The sequence below is a fragment of the Lissotriton vulgaris genome, chromosome 2_1, assembly GCF_964263255.1.
Source record: "Lissotriton vulgaris chromosome 2_1, aLisVul1.2, whole genome shotgun sequence".
NCBI classification, from domain to species: domain Eukaryota; kingdom Metazoa; phylum Chordata; class Amphibia; order Caudata; family Salamandridae; genus Lissotriton; species Lissotriton vulgaris.
Genome location: NC_141687.1, coordinates 29,111,400 through 29,128,517, shown reverse-complemented (window position 1 = coordinate 29,128,517; position 17,118 = coordinate 29,111,400). Strand labels below are relative to the sequence as shown.

General features: G+C 54.2%; 1 protein-coding gene across 4 annotated transcripts in view; it reads right to left on the bottom strand.

The window, feature by feature from the left end:
* The window catches only part of LOC147729495 (adenylate cyclase type 10-like), a 598,940-nt gene that overhangs the window by 482,596 nt on the left and 99,226 nt on the right, over nucleotides 1–17,118 (bottom strand). For all 4 annotated transcript variants that reach the window (XM_086958438.1, XM_086958439.1, XM_086958441.1 and 1 more), the window contains one exon: nucleotides 5,414–5,554. In XM_086958438.1, the coding sequence (XP_086814564.1) occupies nucleotides 5,414–5,534 (121 nt within the window). In that variant the 5' untranslated portion in view covers nucleotides 5,535–5,554. The remainder of the gene's footprint in view (nucleotides 1–5,413; nucleotides 5,555–17,118) is intronic.

The following is a 17,118-nucleotide window of genomic DNA, read 5'->3' as shown; positions in this document are numbered from 1 at the left end:
AGGCTTTATATGTGTCCCAAACTATTTCAATTGGCGCTGATCCCGAATTATCGGAGAAGTAATTGGTAGTAGACAGAGTAGCCATAGTAACCAAATCTGGATCCTTCAGGGCAGTACCTTTTAAAGTCCACCTTGGGGTGATAGCACTGACGAAGACCCCTTTTGAAAGAACAACCATTACCGGAGCATGATCAGATAGTATACTAGGCAGAATTTCTATCTCCACCAATTTGTCCAGACATAATCTATCCATGAGAACATAATCAAGTCTGGAGGCATGTCCATGCTTGTTGCTAAATCCTGGCTCATTTCCCTTCTTAGCTCTCCAAGCATCGATTAGACCAAGCTCATGCATCATATTTTTCATGGCTTGTCGAGATCTCGGAGCTGCAATATGGCGGCTATAGTTGGACCGATTCTGCTGGGGATGAAGGAGGACATTGAAGTCCCCTCCTATGACTATAGGAGTATTAACCTGAACCAAAGTGGACTGTATGTTTAATATACTAGAAGGATTGTCTATGTTTGGTCCGTAGTATGAAATAATGGTTAATTCCTTTCCACTAAACTCGGCCCCTGCTAGGACCCACCGCCCTGTCTGGTCTGTTGAGCTAACTTTTAACGTGCCACTACTACCCACTTTAATCAAAATGGCAACTCCCTTATTAATCACAGACTGCCCAGAACAACAAAATGAAGCAATCCATCTAATTTTTCCCAAAAACTCCCTTGCCTCAGTAATACTCAAATGAGTTTCCTGGAGAAGGATTATTTTAGCTGGGGACTGCTCTAAATATTTTAAAATTAGCATACGCCTCCGTGGACATCGAAGCCCATTAACGTTCCAGGAAATACAGGGTATGTTATTATCCACCATCATTTAGTCTCATTCCCCCTGGAGCGTGGAGTGCGCATTTTTCTAAATAAAGGCATCTACTACTTATTGTGAAATAAGGACATTTTTTTATTTTTTTGCTACCATCACCCACCCACTCCTCCCCCACCCTCCCTGGGGAACCCTCCCATCCTTCATGAGCATTATGCTCCTTGACGGGGCTCTCTCCCTCCCCTTGATCTATGTGGATAGACAAAAAAAGAGAAGGTGCGTATTTTTTTTTTTTTTATAGAGTGATTTAGCTTGATTTGGTATAGCGAGGGTAAATACCTTGGAAACGAGAATAAAAAGAACAAAAGAACAAAAGGATACAGAAAAAAGAAGATATGAATATGATATTCCTACTATTCCTACCGCCTGACTACCAGCTGCATTGTCTCACCACTCCCCTCTTTTCCACCCCCCTGATTTTTTCAATCAAGATGTCTGCTTCTTCTACATGATGAATGTTGTGCATGTGATTGTTCCACATTACGTGAAGTGAGGCGGGGAATCTAAGCTGGGCACGCGCCCCTAATGAGTTGAATATCGTAAGTCTCTTCCCCATCTCCCATTGTTTGGACGCTGTGATATGAGAGACATCTGATCGTATTGTGAAAGAGAAGGGGGTGGAAAAAGATGTTGATCTTATTGAGCCAGCTTTGAGGGCCAGGGAAAGGATCTTCTCTTTGATGGAATATGTCAGGAAGTTGACATGGATCTTCCTGGGGCATTCCTTCGCCGGGTTCCTTCTATACGGATCCCGATGAACTCTCTGGATGTCCGTCAATAGATCCTGATCAACATCAGTTGAGTCCTTTAAGATAGTAGTTTTGAGGATGGCAACAATAAACGCCTTTATATCCTTTCCTTCGAGATCCTCAGGCACATTCAAGAATTTTAGATTGTTTTTCCTTGAGTGATTTTCAAGTCTTTCAAGGTCATCCTGCAATTCTCGATTCTTCTGAGCTAATTTATCCATGGCATCTGAGGAAGCAGCAATTGCTTCTTTAATCTTAGGGAGCTCTGCTTCCAAGGCGTCAGTCCTTAAAGTAACCTCCTCTACCTTTTTGGCCATGGCCTCACACGAGGCCTGAATGGCCATCTGGTTTGACTCTGATATAGAGAAGCGCTTCCCTATGTCCTCCCTCAGGCCCAATAGAAAGGCTGCCAAAGACCCTGGGATAGAATCTATTGGGGGAGTTTGACCAGCGGATGAATCACTGTTAAGTGGGCCTGTGCTCTCTGGGTTATGAGGTCTGCCGACCTCCTCTTGGTTAGATGAATCATTCTTGGAATCTCCTGGATCTCTCGCAGTTGTGTCCTGCTCACCTTGCTCATCATGAACATCATGAATGTCTAGGGCAGAAAAGCTATTGAAAAGTTCGATTGCGGGATGGACAGTATCCTCTAATGGTGATGATAACATCTGTGTCATGTGATCTAATTTCAAAGGCTCACCCTCAGTGTTCAATGCTAATACTCTATCCGCCTGTGTTTTGCTCACAGTAGGCGTACCGTTATTAGCTTCAAGTTCAATTTGAGTAGGTAGAGCACTAAGTGCTTCCATTGTTTTTGACTTTCCAGTACCAGAAGAGGCGAGGACCTTATAGTAGGATTTCAGCGACGGAGTGATTCTCGCTGAAGCAGAGGTGCCAGCTTTAACTTTCCTCCAACCTTTCCCTTTTTCAAGGGGAGTATCTGCTCTAGAATGCGCCCCCTTTCCTTTCCCTTTATGTGATGTAAGCGTAGCCTGAACTATAGGTGGAGAAATGGATGGAATTTGATTTGATAGGTTTTGTGGAGCAGAAGTTAGATTAGCTGCCCGAATTCTTAGAGTATAGCGGGTGACTCTTGTTTGATGTATTTTCCTTTGCTCTAGTACCGGTGTAGTTAGCGAGCCCAATTCTAATGCGGGAGCTTCGAGGCCACTAACCGCTGCAATAACGGCTTCTGTCTCCATACAAAACGTCTTCCTTCTATAGCAGAAGAGACCAGAGCAAAGACACCCACTGGCAGGAGACTGATTATATTCGTCCCCAGTATCGGAACTTATTATATTTAAGTTGCCAATTTCCTCATTCTGATTCCAGGGTTGTGCTTTCTTATAATCCTGAGTCTCCCCAACCTTTAGCAAGAAATCCAGCAGCACTTCGAATGTAGGATAGCTATAACAGTACACACAAGAGGTTTTCACTTGGTCCACGGTCACCGCCCCCGCTCCATAGACGGGTCTAATCAACCTGCTTGTGTTTTTCCGCCACAATCGTGCAGCACCTAGCTCTCGGAGCCAAGCCGGCGCTAAAAGGTGGCCGCCCCCTTCATACAAAACCATCCGTATTTCCCCACACTCGTAACATCAGCAGAAAGCTGCAGAAAGTCTCTAAAATTTGCGAAATCCCCACTAACGTAAAGAAAGGCTTCCCACAGGCAAAAACTAAAAGGGTCCAGCTTTACAGCTTACAGGTGTCCAGTCTAAGTCAACAGGTCCAGGTCAGCTTAGGCGTATACAGCATGCACAGGGAAAGAATCACCCCTCGTCATCGGAGCCTCAGGACCCAGAGAAAAATAAGAAAAGAATACCTCTAGCGCCCTGCTTCCTCTCCTCCTCTCCTCCGCTGCACAAAAACGCCGAACAGAAATGCAAAAAAGCACCTCAATCATAGAGAGACCGACAAGTTGCTGCCGGGCTCAAAACGCCGTAGTCTCCAATGTTCAGGGGGAGGAGCTCCGTCACGGCCGTTAGCTTCCGGTCGTCATGTTCCCCAATTTTCCGCGAGCAAAGGAGTGTTGTGCCTATGCACCGCTGTTCACCCTATTTGGGAAGGGTATGCCCAGACCTGGGTCCCGTGGTCACTACGCCACTGGAGTCAAGCTATCCTGGCTGAAGACGGCTGATAGCCAGAAACCGGTCCTAGGATGCTTGATTCCGGTCCAGGGAAGACATGGCTTGGCAGTTCGGGCTGGACTGTTCCCATGAGGCACAGGGTCAAGACTGATTTGCAAATGGCCATGTCTGAACTGGAGTGGCTTGGTGAGCAGAATAACGATGGATTAAACCCAGGTCTGTGACTGGGGGTGAATGTTTTGCCATTGTGCAACATTCCGTCCATCATCTTGTGTGTTTTGCTGTTCTCCCTATGTGGGAAGGGTATGCCCAGACCTGGGTCTCGTGGTCACTACGCCACTGGAGTCAAGCTATCCTGGCTGAAGACGGCTGATAGCCAGTAACCGGTCCTAGGATGCTTGATTCCTGTCCAGGGAAGACATGGCTTGGCAGTTCGGGCTCGACTGCTCCCATGAGGCACAGGGTCAAGACTGATTTGCATATGGCCAAGTCTGAACTGGGGTGGCTTGGTGAGCAAAATAACGATGGATTAAACCCAGATCTGTGACTGGGGGTTAATTTTTTTGCCATTGTGCAACATTCCATCCATCATCTTGTGTGTTTTGTCATGCTTTTGGGTGGCACCTGCCACCTCAGTGGACAGAGTGCTCCCGGGTTTTCACCCTGGATCATTGAATAAATATGTGACAGCTGCACAGCAACTCAGATGTGCTGCCTGAAACTACAAGGGGAAGATGGGCATGGACTGCCCTGCTGGAAACCTGGTCTGCACCCCAAAAGCTTGCCCTATGAAGGACTGCACCTGCTGCACACTTGAAACTACAGCCCTGAGGACTTTGCCTAGCTTAAAAAAGAATTAAGGGGTGGAAGGTAACATTTTGACCCTCAGCTTAGTATATGCGACCAGGACTCCATCTATTTTTTCGCCAGAAAAAAACGCCACGTGTTGTTATCATAAAGTGTAGCCAGTTAAAGTTGGAGTCTGATTGAGATTTAGTCTGTTTCGAAAAGAATAACTGAGCAGAACTCAGTAAGACTGCCTCAGCATGACCTGCAGTAAGAAGTCTGAAGTAGGGTGACCCGCAATGATGTCAATTGGTTACAGATGCCACTGCTTTAAGCTGTGTTTAGCGATGCTTTTCTTTTGTACTGCCTCTTATAACACCTGTGGACTCCCAGCTTGATGACAGAGAATATTCAACTGGAGAAGGAAAGGACCTCCTAGAATCGGCGGCGCGACTCACCTCCCTTTTGGTACTCTAGCCTTCAATCCACCTGTTCTGGAAGAAATATCTCTTCAGCACTCTGCAGATATTCATAATGAAGCTCCCAGGTGGGCATCCACGTTTCAAAATCAATTTCCCAGACTCACAGACTTTCCTACCAGGACTATCTTGTCTGTAACTGGGCTTCCAGTACAAGTGTTAGTTTCATGCAGCTCTCAGCCACCACCCCCCGCCTCTCCCACCCCCCGCCCCCCCGGAGCACAGTAGGGCCGCCTAACACTAACAACCGCACACTGCAGACTTTACTTCTCCCTTCTACAAGTAAATCGAACAGGTTACCTGTTAACCTTTGAACTGCTGAATGAATCGTACATAAACTCCCCCTCCTTGCTCAAACGATAGTGGGCATGTGTGCCCTTGCCTGCACCCCCCCCCCCCCCCCCGTCGGCCGTGGGCAGCACTCACCCTTCAGCGTGAACGGAAGAGGCATGTTCTGCAGCTTGACGGCCTCACTCAGGGTGCAGATGAAGACTGTGTCCTCCTCGGTGCGGTCCCCCGCCAGTGACATCACCCTGCGTGGATTCATCAGCTGCCACTTAATGGACGCTGGCCACATGCAAGAGAAGGACAGGACAAGCGTTACCGAATATCATACAAGGGCTGCACATTTAGAACATCTTTCAAGTACACTTTGCTAAGAAGAGCAAAGGGATAACCCCAAAATAAGAGCCACCCTAACCGGAGACGACATCAGAGATGTATGTGTGATTGTGTCAGGAAAGGGGCTTCTTTGATGTGTGCTGGTGTCAAGGGAGATTTCTCTTCATTCAAAGAAGAGCTTCCCTGATGTTTGATTGTACAGGACAGGACCCTCCTCAGTCACCGCCCTCTGTGGGCTCAGGACAGGAGCCTCCTCAGTCATTGCCTTCTGTGGGTTTAGGACAGGAGCCTCCTCAGTCATTGCCCTCTGCGGGCTCAGGACAGGAGCCTCCTCAGTCACCGCCCTCTGCGGGCTCAGGAGAGGAGCCTCCTCAGTCATTGCCCTCTGCGGGCTCAGGACAGGATCCTCTTCAGTCATCGACCTCTGCGGGCTCGGACAGGAGCCTCCTCAGTCACCGACCTTTGCAGGCTCAGGACAGGAGCCTGCTCAGTCACCGCCCGCTTCGGGCTCAGGAGAGGAGCCTGCTCAGTCATCGGCCTCTGCGGGCTCAGGACAGGAACCTCCTCAGTCACCGCCCTCTGCGGGCTCAGGACAGGAGCCACCTCAGTCACCGCCCTCTGCAGGCTCAGGACAGGAGCATTCTCAGTCACTGCCCTCTGTGGGCTCAGGACAGGAGCCTCCTCAGGCACCGCCCTCTGCGGGCTCAGGACAGGAGCCTCCTCAGTCATCGTACTCTGCGGGCTCAGGACAGGAGCCTCCTCAGGCACCATCCTCTGCGGGCTCAGGACAGGAGCCTCCTCAGTCACCGGCCTCTGCAGGCTCAGGACAGGAGCCTCCTCAGTCATCGCCCTCTGCGGCCTCAGGACAGAAGCCTTCTCAGTCATCGCCCTCTGCGGGCTCAGGACAGGAGCCTCCTCAGTCACCGCCCTCTGCGGGCTCAGGACAGGAGCCTCTTCAGGTATCGCCCTCAGTGGGCTCAGGACAGGAGCCTGCTCAGTCATCGCCCTCTGCGGGCTCAGGACAGGAGCCTCCTCAGTCATCGCCCTCTGCGGGCTCAGGACAGGAGCCTCCTCAGTCACCGCCCTCTGCAGGCTCAAGACAGGAGCCTGCTCAGTCATCGGCCTCTGCGGGCTCAGGACAGGAGCCTCCTCAGTCATCGCCCTCTGTGGGCTCAGGACAGGAGCCTCCTCAGTCACCGCCCTCTGCGGGCTCAGGACAGGAGCCTCCTCAGGCACCGCCCTCTGCGGGCTCAGGACAGGAGCCTCCTCAGGCACCACCCTCTGCGGGCTCAGAATAGGAGCCTGCTCAGTCATCACCCTCTGCTGGCTCAGGGCAGGAGCCTCCTCAGTCATCGCCCTCTGCGGGCTCAGGAGAGGAGCCTGCTCAGTCATCGGCCACTGCAGGCTCAGGACAAGAACCTCCTCAGTCACCGCCCTCTGCGGGGTCAGGACAGGAGCCTCCTCAGTCACCGCCCTCTGCGGGCTCAGGACAGGAGCCTCCTCAGTCATCAGCCTCTGCGGTCTCAGGACAGGGGCCTCCTCAGTCACCGCCCTCTGCGGGCTCAGGACAGGAGCCTCCTCAGGCACCGCCCTCTGCGGGCTCAGGACAGGAGCCTCCTCAGTCACGCCCTCTGCGGGCTCAGGACAGGAGCCTCCTTAGTCATCGCCCTCTGCGGGCTCAGGAGAGGAGCCTTCTCAGTCATCGCCCTCTGCGGGCTCAGGACAGAAGCCTCCTCAGTCACCGCCCTCTGCGGGCTCAGGACATGAGCCTCCTCAGTCATCGTCCTCTGCGGGCTCAGGACAGGAGACTCCTCAGTCACCGCCCTCTGTGGGCTCAGGACAGGAGCCTCCTCAGTCATCGTCCTCTGCGGGCTCAGGACAGGAGCCTCCTCAGGCATCGCCCTCAGTGGGCTCAGGCTGAGGAGCCTCCTCAGTCAACGCCCTCTGCGGCCTCAGGACAGGAGCCTCCTCAGTCATCGCCCTCTGCGGGCTCAGGACAGGAGACTCCTCAGTCATCGGCCTCTGCGGGCTCAGGACAGGGGCCTCCTCAGTCATCGCCCTCAGTGGGCTCAGGCTGAGGAGCCTCCTCAGTCAACACCCTCTGCAGGCTCAGGACAGGAGCCTCCTCAGTCACCGCCCTCTGCAGGCTCAGGACAGGAGCCTCTCTCAGGCATCGCCCTCAGTGGGCTCAGGACAGGAGCCTGCTCAGTCATCGCCCTCTGCGGGCTCAGGACAGGAGCCTCCTCAGTCATCGTCCTCTGCGGGCTCAGGACAGGAGCCTCCTCAGTCACCACCCTCTGCAGGTTCAAGACAGGAGCCTATTCAGTCATCGGCCTCTGCGGACTCAGGACAGGAGCCTCCTCAGTCATCGCCCTCTGTGGGCTCAGGACAGGAGCCTCCTCAGTCACCGCCCTCTGCGGGCTCAGGACAGGAGCCTCCTCAGGCACCGCCCTCTGCGGGCTCAGGACAGGAGCCTCCTCAGGCACCACCCTCTGCGGGCTCAGAATAGGAGCCTGCTCAGTCATCACCCTCTGCTGGCTCAGGACAGGAGCCTCCTCAGTCATCGCCCTCTGCGGGCTCAGGAGAGGAGCCTGCTCAGTCATCGGCCACTGCGGGCTCAGGACAAGAACCTCCTCAGTCACCGCCCTCTGCGGGGTCAGGACAGGAGCCTCCTCAGTCACCGCCCTCTGCGGGATCAGGACAGGAGCCTCCTCAGTCATCAACCTCTGCGGTCTCAGGACAGGGGCCTCCTCAGTCACCGCCCTCTGCGGCTTCAGGACAGGAGCCTCCTCAGGCACCGCCCTCTGCGGGCTCAGGACAGGAGCCTCCTCAGTCACCGCCCTCTGCGGGCTCAGGACAGGAGCCTCCTTAGTCATCTCCCTCTGCGGGCTCAGGACAGGAGCCTCCTCAGTCATCGCCCTCTGCGGGCTCAGGACAGTATTCTCTTCAGTCATCAACCTCTGCGGGCTCGGACAGGAGCCTCCTCAGTCACCGGCCTCTGCAGGCTCAGGACAGGAGCCTCCTCAGTCATCACCCTCTTCGGGCTCAGGAGAGGAGCCTGCTCAGTCATCGGCCTCTGCGGGCTCAGGACAGGAACCTCTTCAGTCACCGCCCTCTGCGGGCTCAGGACAGGAGCCTCTCAGTCATCGCCCTCTGCGGGCTCAGGACAGGAGCCTCCTCAGTCATCGCCCTCTGCGGGCTCAGGACAGGAGCCTCCTCCTTCATCGCCCTCTGCGCGCTCAGGACAGGAGCCTCCTCAGTCATCGCCCTCTGCGGGCTCAGGACAGGAGCCTCCTTAGTCATCGCCCTCTGCGGGCTCAAGACAGGAGCCTCCTCAGTCATCGCCCTCTGTGGGCTCAGGACAGGAGCCTCCTCAGTCATCGCCCTCTTCGGGCTCAGGAGAGGAGCCTCCTCAGGCATCGCCCTCAGCGGGCTCAGGACAGGAGCCTCCACAGTCATCGCCCTCTGCGGCCTCAGGACAGGAGCCTTCTCAGTCATCGCCCTCTGCGGGCTCAGTACAGGAGCCTTCTCAGTCACCGCCCTCTGCGGGCTCAGGACAGGAGCCTCCTCAGTCATCGCCCTCTGCGGGCTCAGGACAGGAGCCTGCTCAGTCATCGCCCTCTGCGGGCTCAGGACAGGATCCTCTTCAGTCATCGATCTCTGCGGGCTCAGGACAGGAGCCTCCTCAGTCATCGCCCTCAAAGGGCTCAGGACAGGAGCCTCCTCAGTCATCGCCCTCTGTGGGCTCAGGACAGGAGCCTCCTCCGTCACCGCCCTCTGCGGGCTCGGACAGGAGCCTCCTCAGTCACCGGCCTCTGCAGGCTCAGGACAGGAGCCTGCTCAGTCACGGCCCTCTTCGGGCTCAGTAGAGGAGCCTGTTCATTTATCGGCCCCTGCGGGCTCAGGACAGGAACCTCCCCAGTCACCGCCCTCTGCGGGCTCAGGACAGGAGCCTCCTCAGTCACTGCCCTCTGCGGGCTCAGAACAGGAGCCTCCTCAGTCATTGCCCTCTGCGGGATCGGGACAGGAGCCTCTCAGTCACCGCCCTCTGCGGGCTCAGGACAGGAGCCTCCTCAGTCATCGCCCTCAGCGGGCTCAGGACAGGAGCCTCCCTAGTCATCGCCCTCTGCGGGCTCAGGACAGGAGCCTCCTCAGTCACCGCCCTCTGCGGGCTCAGGACAGGAGCCTGCTCAGTCATCGCAGACTGCTGGCTCAGGACAGGAGCCTCCTCAGTCATCGCCCTCTGCGAGCTCAGGACAGGAGCCTCCTCAGTCTTCGCCCTCTGCGGGCTCAGGACAGGAGCCTCCTGAGTCACTGCCCTCTGCGGGCTCAGAACAGGAGCCTCCTCAGTCATTGCCCTCTGCGGGCTCGGGACAGGAGCCTCTCAATCACCGCCCTCTGCGGGCTCAGGACAGGAGCCTCCTCAGTCATCGCCCTCTGCGCGCTCAGGACAGGAGCCTCCTCAGTCATCGCCCTCTGTGGGCTCAGGACAGGAGCCTCCTCAGTCATCGCTCTCTGTGGGCTTAGGACAGGAGCAACCTCAGTCATCACCCTCTTCGGGCTCAGGAGAGGAGCCTCCTCAGGCATCACCCTCAGCGGACAGGAGCCTCCTCAGTCATCGCCCTCAGCGGGCTCAGGACAGGAGCCTCCTCAGTCATCGCCCTCTGCGGCCTCAGGACAGGAGCCTCCTCAGTCATCGCCCTCTGTGGGCTCAGGACAGGAGCCTCCTCAGTCATCGTCCTCTGCGGGCTCAGGACAGGAGCCTCCTCAGTCACCGCCCTCTGCAGGCTCAGGACAGGAACCTCCTCAGTCACCTCCCTCTGTGGGCTCAGGACAGGAGGCTCCTCAGTCACCGCCCTCTGCGGGCTCAGGACAGGAGCCTGCTCAGTCATCGCTGTCCGCTGGCTCAGGACAGGAGCCTCCTCAGTCATCGCCCTCTGTGGGCTCAGGACAGGAGCCTCCTCAGTCACCGCCCTCTGCGGGCTCAGGACAGGAGCCTCCTCAGTCATTGCCCTCTGTGGGCTCAGGACAGGAGCCTCCTCAGTCACCGCCCTCTGCGGGCTCAGGACAGGAGCCTGCTCAGTCACTGCCCTCTTCGGGCTCAGGAGAGGAGCCTCCTCAGGCATCGGCCTCTGTGGGCTCAGGACAGGAGCCTCCTCAGTCATCGCAATCTGCTGGCTCAGGACAGGAGCCTCCTCAGTCATCGCCCTCGGTGGGCTCAGGACAGGAGCCTCCTCAGTCACCGCCCTCTGCGGGCTCAGGACAGGAGCCTGCTCAGTCATCGCCCTCTGTGGGCTCAGGACAGGAGCCTCCTCAGGCATCGCCCTCTGTGGGCTCAGGACAGGAGCCTCCTCAGGCATCGCCCTCAGCGGGCTCAGTAGAGGAGCCTCCTCAGTCATCGCCCTCTGCGGCCTCAGGACAGGAGCCTCCTCAGTCTTCGCCCTCTGCTGACTCAGGACAGGAGCCTCCTCAGTCATCGCCCTCTGCGGGCTCAGGACAGGAGCCTCATCAGTCACCGCCCTCTACGGGCTGAGGACCGGAGCCTCCTTAGTCACCGCCCTCAGCGGGCTCAGGACAGGAGCCTCTTCAGTCACCGCCCTCTGCGGGCTCAGGACAGGAGCCTCCTCAGGCATCGCCCTCTGTTGCCTCAGGATAGGAGCCTCCTCAGTCATCCCAGTCTGCGGGCTCAGGACAAGAGCCTCCTCAGTCATCACCCTCTGCGGGCTCAGGACAGGAGCCTGCTCAGTCATCGCCCTCTGCGGGCTCAGGACAGGAGCTTCCTCAGTCACCGCGCTCTGTGGGCTCAGGACAGGAGCCTCCTCAGTCATCGTCCTCTGTGGGCTCAGGACAGGAGCCTCCTCAGTCACCGCCCTCTGCGGGCTCAGGACAGGAGCCTCCTCAGTCACCGCCCTCTGCGGGCTCAGGACAGGAGCCTGCTCAGTCATCGCCCTCTGTGGGCTCAGGACAGGAGCCTCCTCAGTCATCGCCCTCTTCGGGCTCAGGAGAGGAGCCTCCTCAGGCATCGCCCTCAGCGGGCTCAGGACAGGAGCCTCCTCAGTCATCGCCCTCTGCGGCCTCAGGACAGGAGCCTTCTCAGTCATCGCCCTCTGCGGGCTCAGGACAGGAGCCTCCTCAGTCACCGCCCTCTGTGGGCTCAGGACAGGAGCCTCCTCAGGCATCGCCCTCAGTGGGCTCAGGACAGGAGCCTGCTCAGTCATCGCTCTTTGCGGGTTCAGGACAGGAGCCTCCTCAGTCACCGCCCTCTGCGGGCTCAGGAGAGGAGCCTTCTCAGTCATCGCCCTCTGCGGGCTCAGGACAGGAGCCTCCTCAGTCACCGCCCTCTGCGGGCTCAGGACAGGAGCCTCCTCAGTCATCGTCCTCTGCGGGCTCAGGACAGGAGCCTCCTCAGTCATCGTCCTCTGCGGGCTCCGGACAGGAGCCTCCTCAGTCACCGCCCTATGCGGGCTCAGGACAGGAGCCTCCTCAGTCATCGCCCTCTGCGGGCTCAGGACAGGAGCCTGCTCAGTCATCGCCCTCTCTGGGCTCAGGACAGGAGCCTCCTCAGTCATCGCCCTCTGCGGGCTCAGGACAGGATCCTCTTCAGTCATCGATCTCTGCGGGCTCAGGACAGGAGCCTCCTCAGTCATTGCCCTCAGCGGGCTCAGGACAGGAGCCTCCTCAGTCATCGCCCTCTGTGGGCTCAGGACAGGAGCCTCCTCAGTCACCGCCCTCTGCGGGCTCGGACAGGAGCCTCCTCAGTCACCGGCCTCTGCAGGCTCAGGACAGGAGCCTGCTCAGTCACGGCCCTCTTCGGGCTCAGGAGAGGAGCCTGTTCAGTCATCGCCCTCTGCGGGCTCAGGACAGGAACCTCCCCAGTCACCGCCCTCTGCGGGCTCAGGACAGGAGCCTGCTCAGTCATCGCCCTCTGTGGGCTCAGGACAGGAGCCTCCTCAGTCATCGCCCTCTTCGGGCTCAGGAGAGGAGCCTCCTCAGGCATCGCCCTCAGCGGGCTCAGGACAGGAGCCTCCTCAGTCATCGCCCTCTGCGGCCACAGGACAGGAGCCTTCTCAGTCATCGCCCTCTGCGGGCTCAGGACAGGAGCCTCCTCAGTCACCGCCCTTTGCGGGCTCAGGACAGGAGCCTACTCAGGCATCGCCCTCAGTGGGCTCAGGACAAGAGCCTGCTCAGTCATCGCCCTCTGCGGGCTCAGGACAGGAGCCTCCTCAGTCACCGCCCTCTGCGGGCTCAGGAGAGGAGCCTTCTCAGTCATCGCCCTCTGCGGGCTCAGGACAGGAGCCTCCTCAGTCACCGCCCTCTGCGGGCTCAGGACATGAGCCTCCTCAGTCATCGTCCTCTGCGGGCTCAGGACAGGAGCCTCCTCAGTCACCGCCCTCTGTGGGCTCAGGACAGGACCCTCCTCAGTCATCGTCCTCTGCGGGCTCAGGACAGGAGCCTCCTCAGTCACCGCCCTCTGCGGGCTCAGGACAGGAGCCTCCTCAGTCATCGCCCTCTGCGGGCTCAGGACAGGAGCCTGCTCAGTCATCGCCCTCTGTGGGCTCAGGACAGGAGCCTCCTCAGTCATCGCCCTTTGCGGGCTCAGGACAGGAGCCTCCTCAGTCACCGCCCTCTGTGGGCTCAGGACAGGAGCCTCCTCAGGCATCGCCCTCAGTGGGCTCAGGACAGGAGCCTGCTCAGTCATCGCTCTTTGCGGGTTCAGGACAGGAGCCTCCTCAGTCACCGCCCTCTGCGGGCTCAGGAGAGGAGCCTTCTCAGTCATCGCCCTCTGCGGGCTCAGGACAGGAGCCTCCTCAGTCACCGCCCTCTGCGGGCTCAGGACAGGAGCCTCCTCAGTCATCGTCCTCTGCGGGCTCAGGACAGGAGCCTCCTCAGTCATCGTCCTCTGCGGGCTCCGGACAGGAGCCTCCTCAGTCACCGCCCTCTGTGGGCTCAGGACATGAGCCTCCTCAGTCATCGTCCTCTGCGGGCTCAGGACAGGAGCCTCCTCAGTCACCGCCCTCTGTGGGCTCAGGACAGGACCCTCCTCAGTCATCGTCCTCTGCGGGCTCAGGACAGGAGCCTCCTCAGTCACCGCCCTCTGCGGGCTCAGGACAGGAGCCTCCTCAGTCATCGCCCTCTGCGGGCTCAGGACAGGAGCCTGCTCAGTCATCGCCCTCTGTGGGCTCAGGACAGGAGCCTCCTCAGTCATCGCCCTTTGCGGGCTCAGGACAGGAGCCTCCTCAGGCATCGCCCTCAGTGGGCTCAGGCTGAGGAGCCTCCTCATTCAACGCCCTCTGCGTCCTCAGGACAGGAGCCTCCTCAGTCATCGCCCTCTGCGGGCTCAGGACAGGAGCCTCCTCAGTCATCGACCTCTGCGGGCTCAGGACAGGGGCCTCCTCAGTCATCGCCCTCTGCGGGCTCAGCACAGGAGCTCCCTCAGTCACCGCCCTCTGTGGGCTCAGGACAGGAGCCTCCTCAGTCATCGGCCTCTGCGGGCTCAGGACAGGGGCCTCCTCATTCACCGCCTTCTGCGGGCTCAGGACATGAGCCTCCTCAGTCATCGCCCTCTGCGGGCTCAGGACAGGAGCGTCATCAGTCATCGCCCTCTTCTGGCTCAGGACAGGGCCCTTTCATGGTGTCAGGCAGCAAGGAGGCTCATTCCGTGCTGTTTGCATTCACACTTATGGAGAGGGGTTCCTCCACGCCGGGTGGTACTCAAGCACTGCGAGGGGAAGTCTGTGCTTCTTCAGAGAATTGTTGTTGTTAGAAGGTGAATGAGTCGGAACAGGCTTTGTTGTGTTGTTTGAGTGGTAGCTGACTTTGCGCTTGACTGACCTCTGCTATTGCTATCAGTGGCCTCATGTGAGGTGTGCCAGGGAGGTAGATCCAATTGTGTCCTCGACCAAGTGTCAGAAACCCACTAGAGGGTGGATTTCACAGCCTGCAGGGACTGCTGATTTTCTAGGAGTGAACGGTGTAGGCTGTGCACAGCCGACACATTGTACGCTAGGGGTACTCTGAGCCTCTGGACAGGTCTAGTTTTGCTATTGAATGAACATTTTTATTGCACAATTACTTAAACTCTTTTGCAATATATCTTACATCTTTTTTTAAAAAATTTTTTTTTTTACAAAATTTTTTTATTACAAGCCGTAGGTAAAGACAATACATTGGTACATAAATTTCTTCATAATTAGACACATTTAAATCCAAGAGACAACCCTAAACAATAGAATACCACAGTAAAAATAAAACATATTTTAAAATTATCCAATCAGTAGACAATAGACAACTGGTGATAAAAGGGCAACATCACGAGTAATGCTATTATTATACCGAACAAAGAGTGCAAATTCAAAGAGTAGAACGATCGACGCTTGAAGGTGTTGTTATGTGCAACATGTAGCCTTAATAAAGTGACTAATGCATTAAAGTGCCAATATATAATTACACAAAATATTTTGTTCATAAAGTGCTAATACAAAAATAAAAAGGAAAAAAAAAAATAGAATAAAATAAAATAAAATAAAAACCGGCACTAGACAGTGCTAATGTTGTTGTGGGCTAAAAAAAAAAAAAGAGAAAAATGAATTTTTCTCTTTCCTATTCCTTTCTTCTTCCGCCTGTATAATGTAACTAGTGCCATAAAGTACTGGTATATAGGAACAGAACTGTTAACATGATAAAAGTACTTAGCAATTAGATATAGCATAGCATACAAATACTTATATTTCCTCTTATATAAATGTAATGCCATCTTTTAATTAGCTAGGATATAACAATCACCTTCCTTTTAATAATTCAAGCTGGTCAAGATATTTCCAATTCCTTTCGAATCTTGCAGTTGCACCCACTCTACCTGCATAGGCTCTCTCAAAATTATAAGTTCTCTTCATTTTATTACCCCACTTAACATGGCAAGGACACACCGTGGATTTCCAATTTTGCAGAATCAGAGACCTTGCTACGACAGAGGAAATAAAAATAAACACTTCTTCTGATTCATTGAACTTAGTCCTGTCTTTACTAATGCCAAAAAGGGCAACTTCCACTTCTGGAGGAAGAGTTTTCCCTATTGCCATCTCCAGATCTGTGAAAATCTCCCTCCAGAAGGGTTCTAACTTTGGGCATGAGAAGAAAATGTGATGCCAGCCACCCTGTCCCCTAGTTTAGCATCTAAAACATTTATTTTTGTATTCGGGGAACATTTTTTGAAGAGCTTCCGGGGTATAATATGCCAGCCAACGACAAAGAAAAGACATCCTCTTATAATTGGCTGCTCGGAGTGCCCTATTTCCTAAGTAGCTTATTGTCTCCCAGTCTTTGTCAGACACCACACACTGTGTTGTGAGACTTATTTTCTCCAGATGGTTGCCTATTATATTGGTTGAACCCGGAAGAGGTAACTTTTTATACCAAAATCCAATACCCTTATGTTTCTCCCCATATAACGCTGTTAACAAAGCATTAGGTGTTCTATCAAGATTTCCTGTAACTTTTTTTATAAAATAACTCAATTGTAAATATTGAAAAAACATGAGCCGATTCGGATGCCTTCTATCTCTGACCATTTGCCAACTAATTAACGTATTTTGCGTGAGAAGATGCCTTATTTCACAAAAACCGGCCAATTCCCATTCTGACAAATGGTTTGAAGAGATCTTAAGGCCCATTTTAGTACATTCCAAACGTTTCAAATGGATGAATCCATCTGGGCCATGTTTTTCAAATAAAACCCGTAGTCTTGATGAATACCCCACCAGTGTCTTATATCGTGTTCTCTTTGGAAGTTTTGCAGTTTTTAGAAAAATAGAAATTTGAGAACCTGATTCCTCAAGCATTCTATAAAAAAAAAAATTGTCTCTTGTCTGTCTAGTCTTTAATAATCCTGCCATTATATCAAAAAAAGCTGCCTCGTAGTATGTATAAAAATGGGGAAGAGCAAGTCCACCTTGGTTAACTGGAAGTTGAATTACCGCAAGTTTGACTCTATTGGCCTTTTTATTCCAAATAAATCTTCTTATCATGGAATCTAGTTCATTAAAAAAGGCCAAATTAACTTTAATTGGGATATTACTAAACAAAAATAAAAGCAGAGGTAGTATGTTCATCTTAATCAATGCCAATCTGCCAATCAATGGTAGGGGCAGTATATCCCAATGTTCTAAAAGGCTCTTGATTTTATTCATAGTTCTTGCGTAATTCAATTGAAAAAGTTCTTGATAGTCTCTGGTCACGTAAATCCCTAGATATCTTATTGGGTCCCTTTTTACAGCTTGAAACTGTAAATCTGACGGAAGGAAGTCTAAATCGTTATTCAAAATAAGAACCTCAGTTTTCTTTTCGTTGATTTTGTAACCCCCTACCTTCTCATATTTCTGTAGCTCTTTCATAAGATGTTCTATATTTTCTTTATCGGGAGCCATATAAAGGATAATGTAATCTGCAAATAATTTTAACTTCGACATTCCGGCGATTGGGGCAGATATTGCATTATTATTTCTTATTTTTAT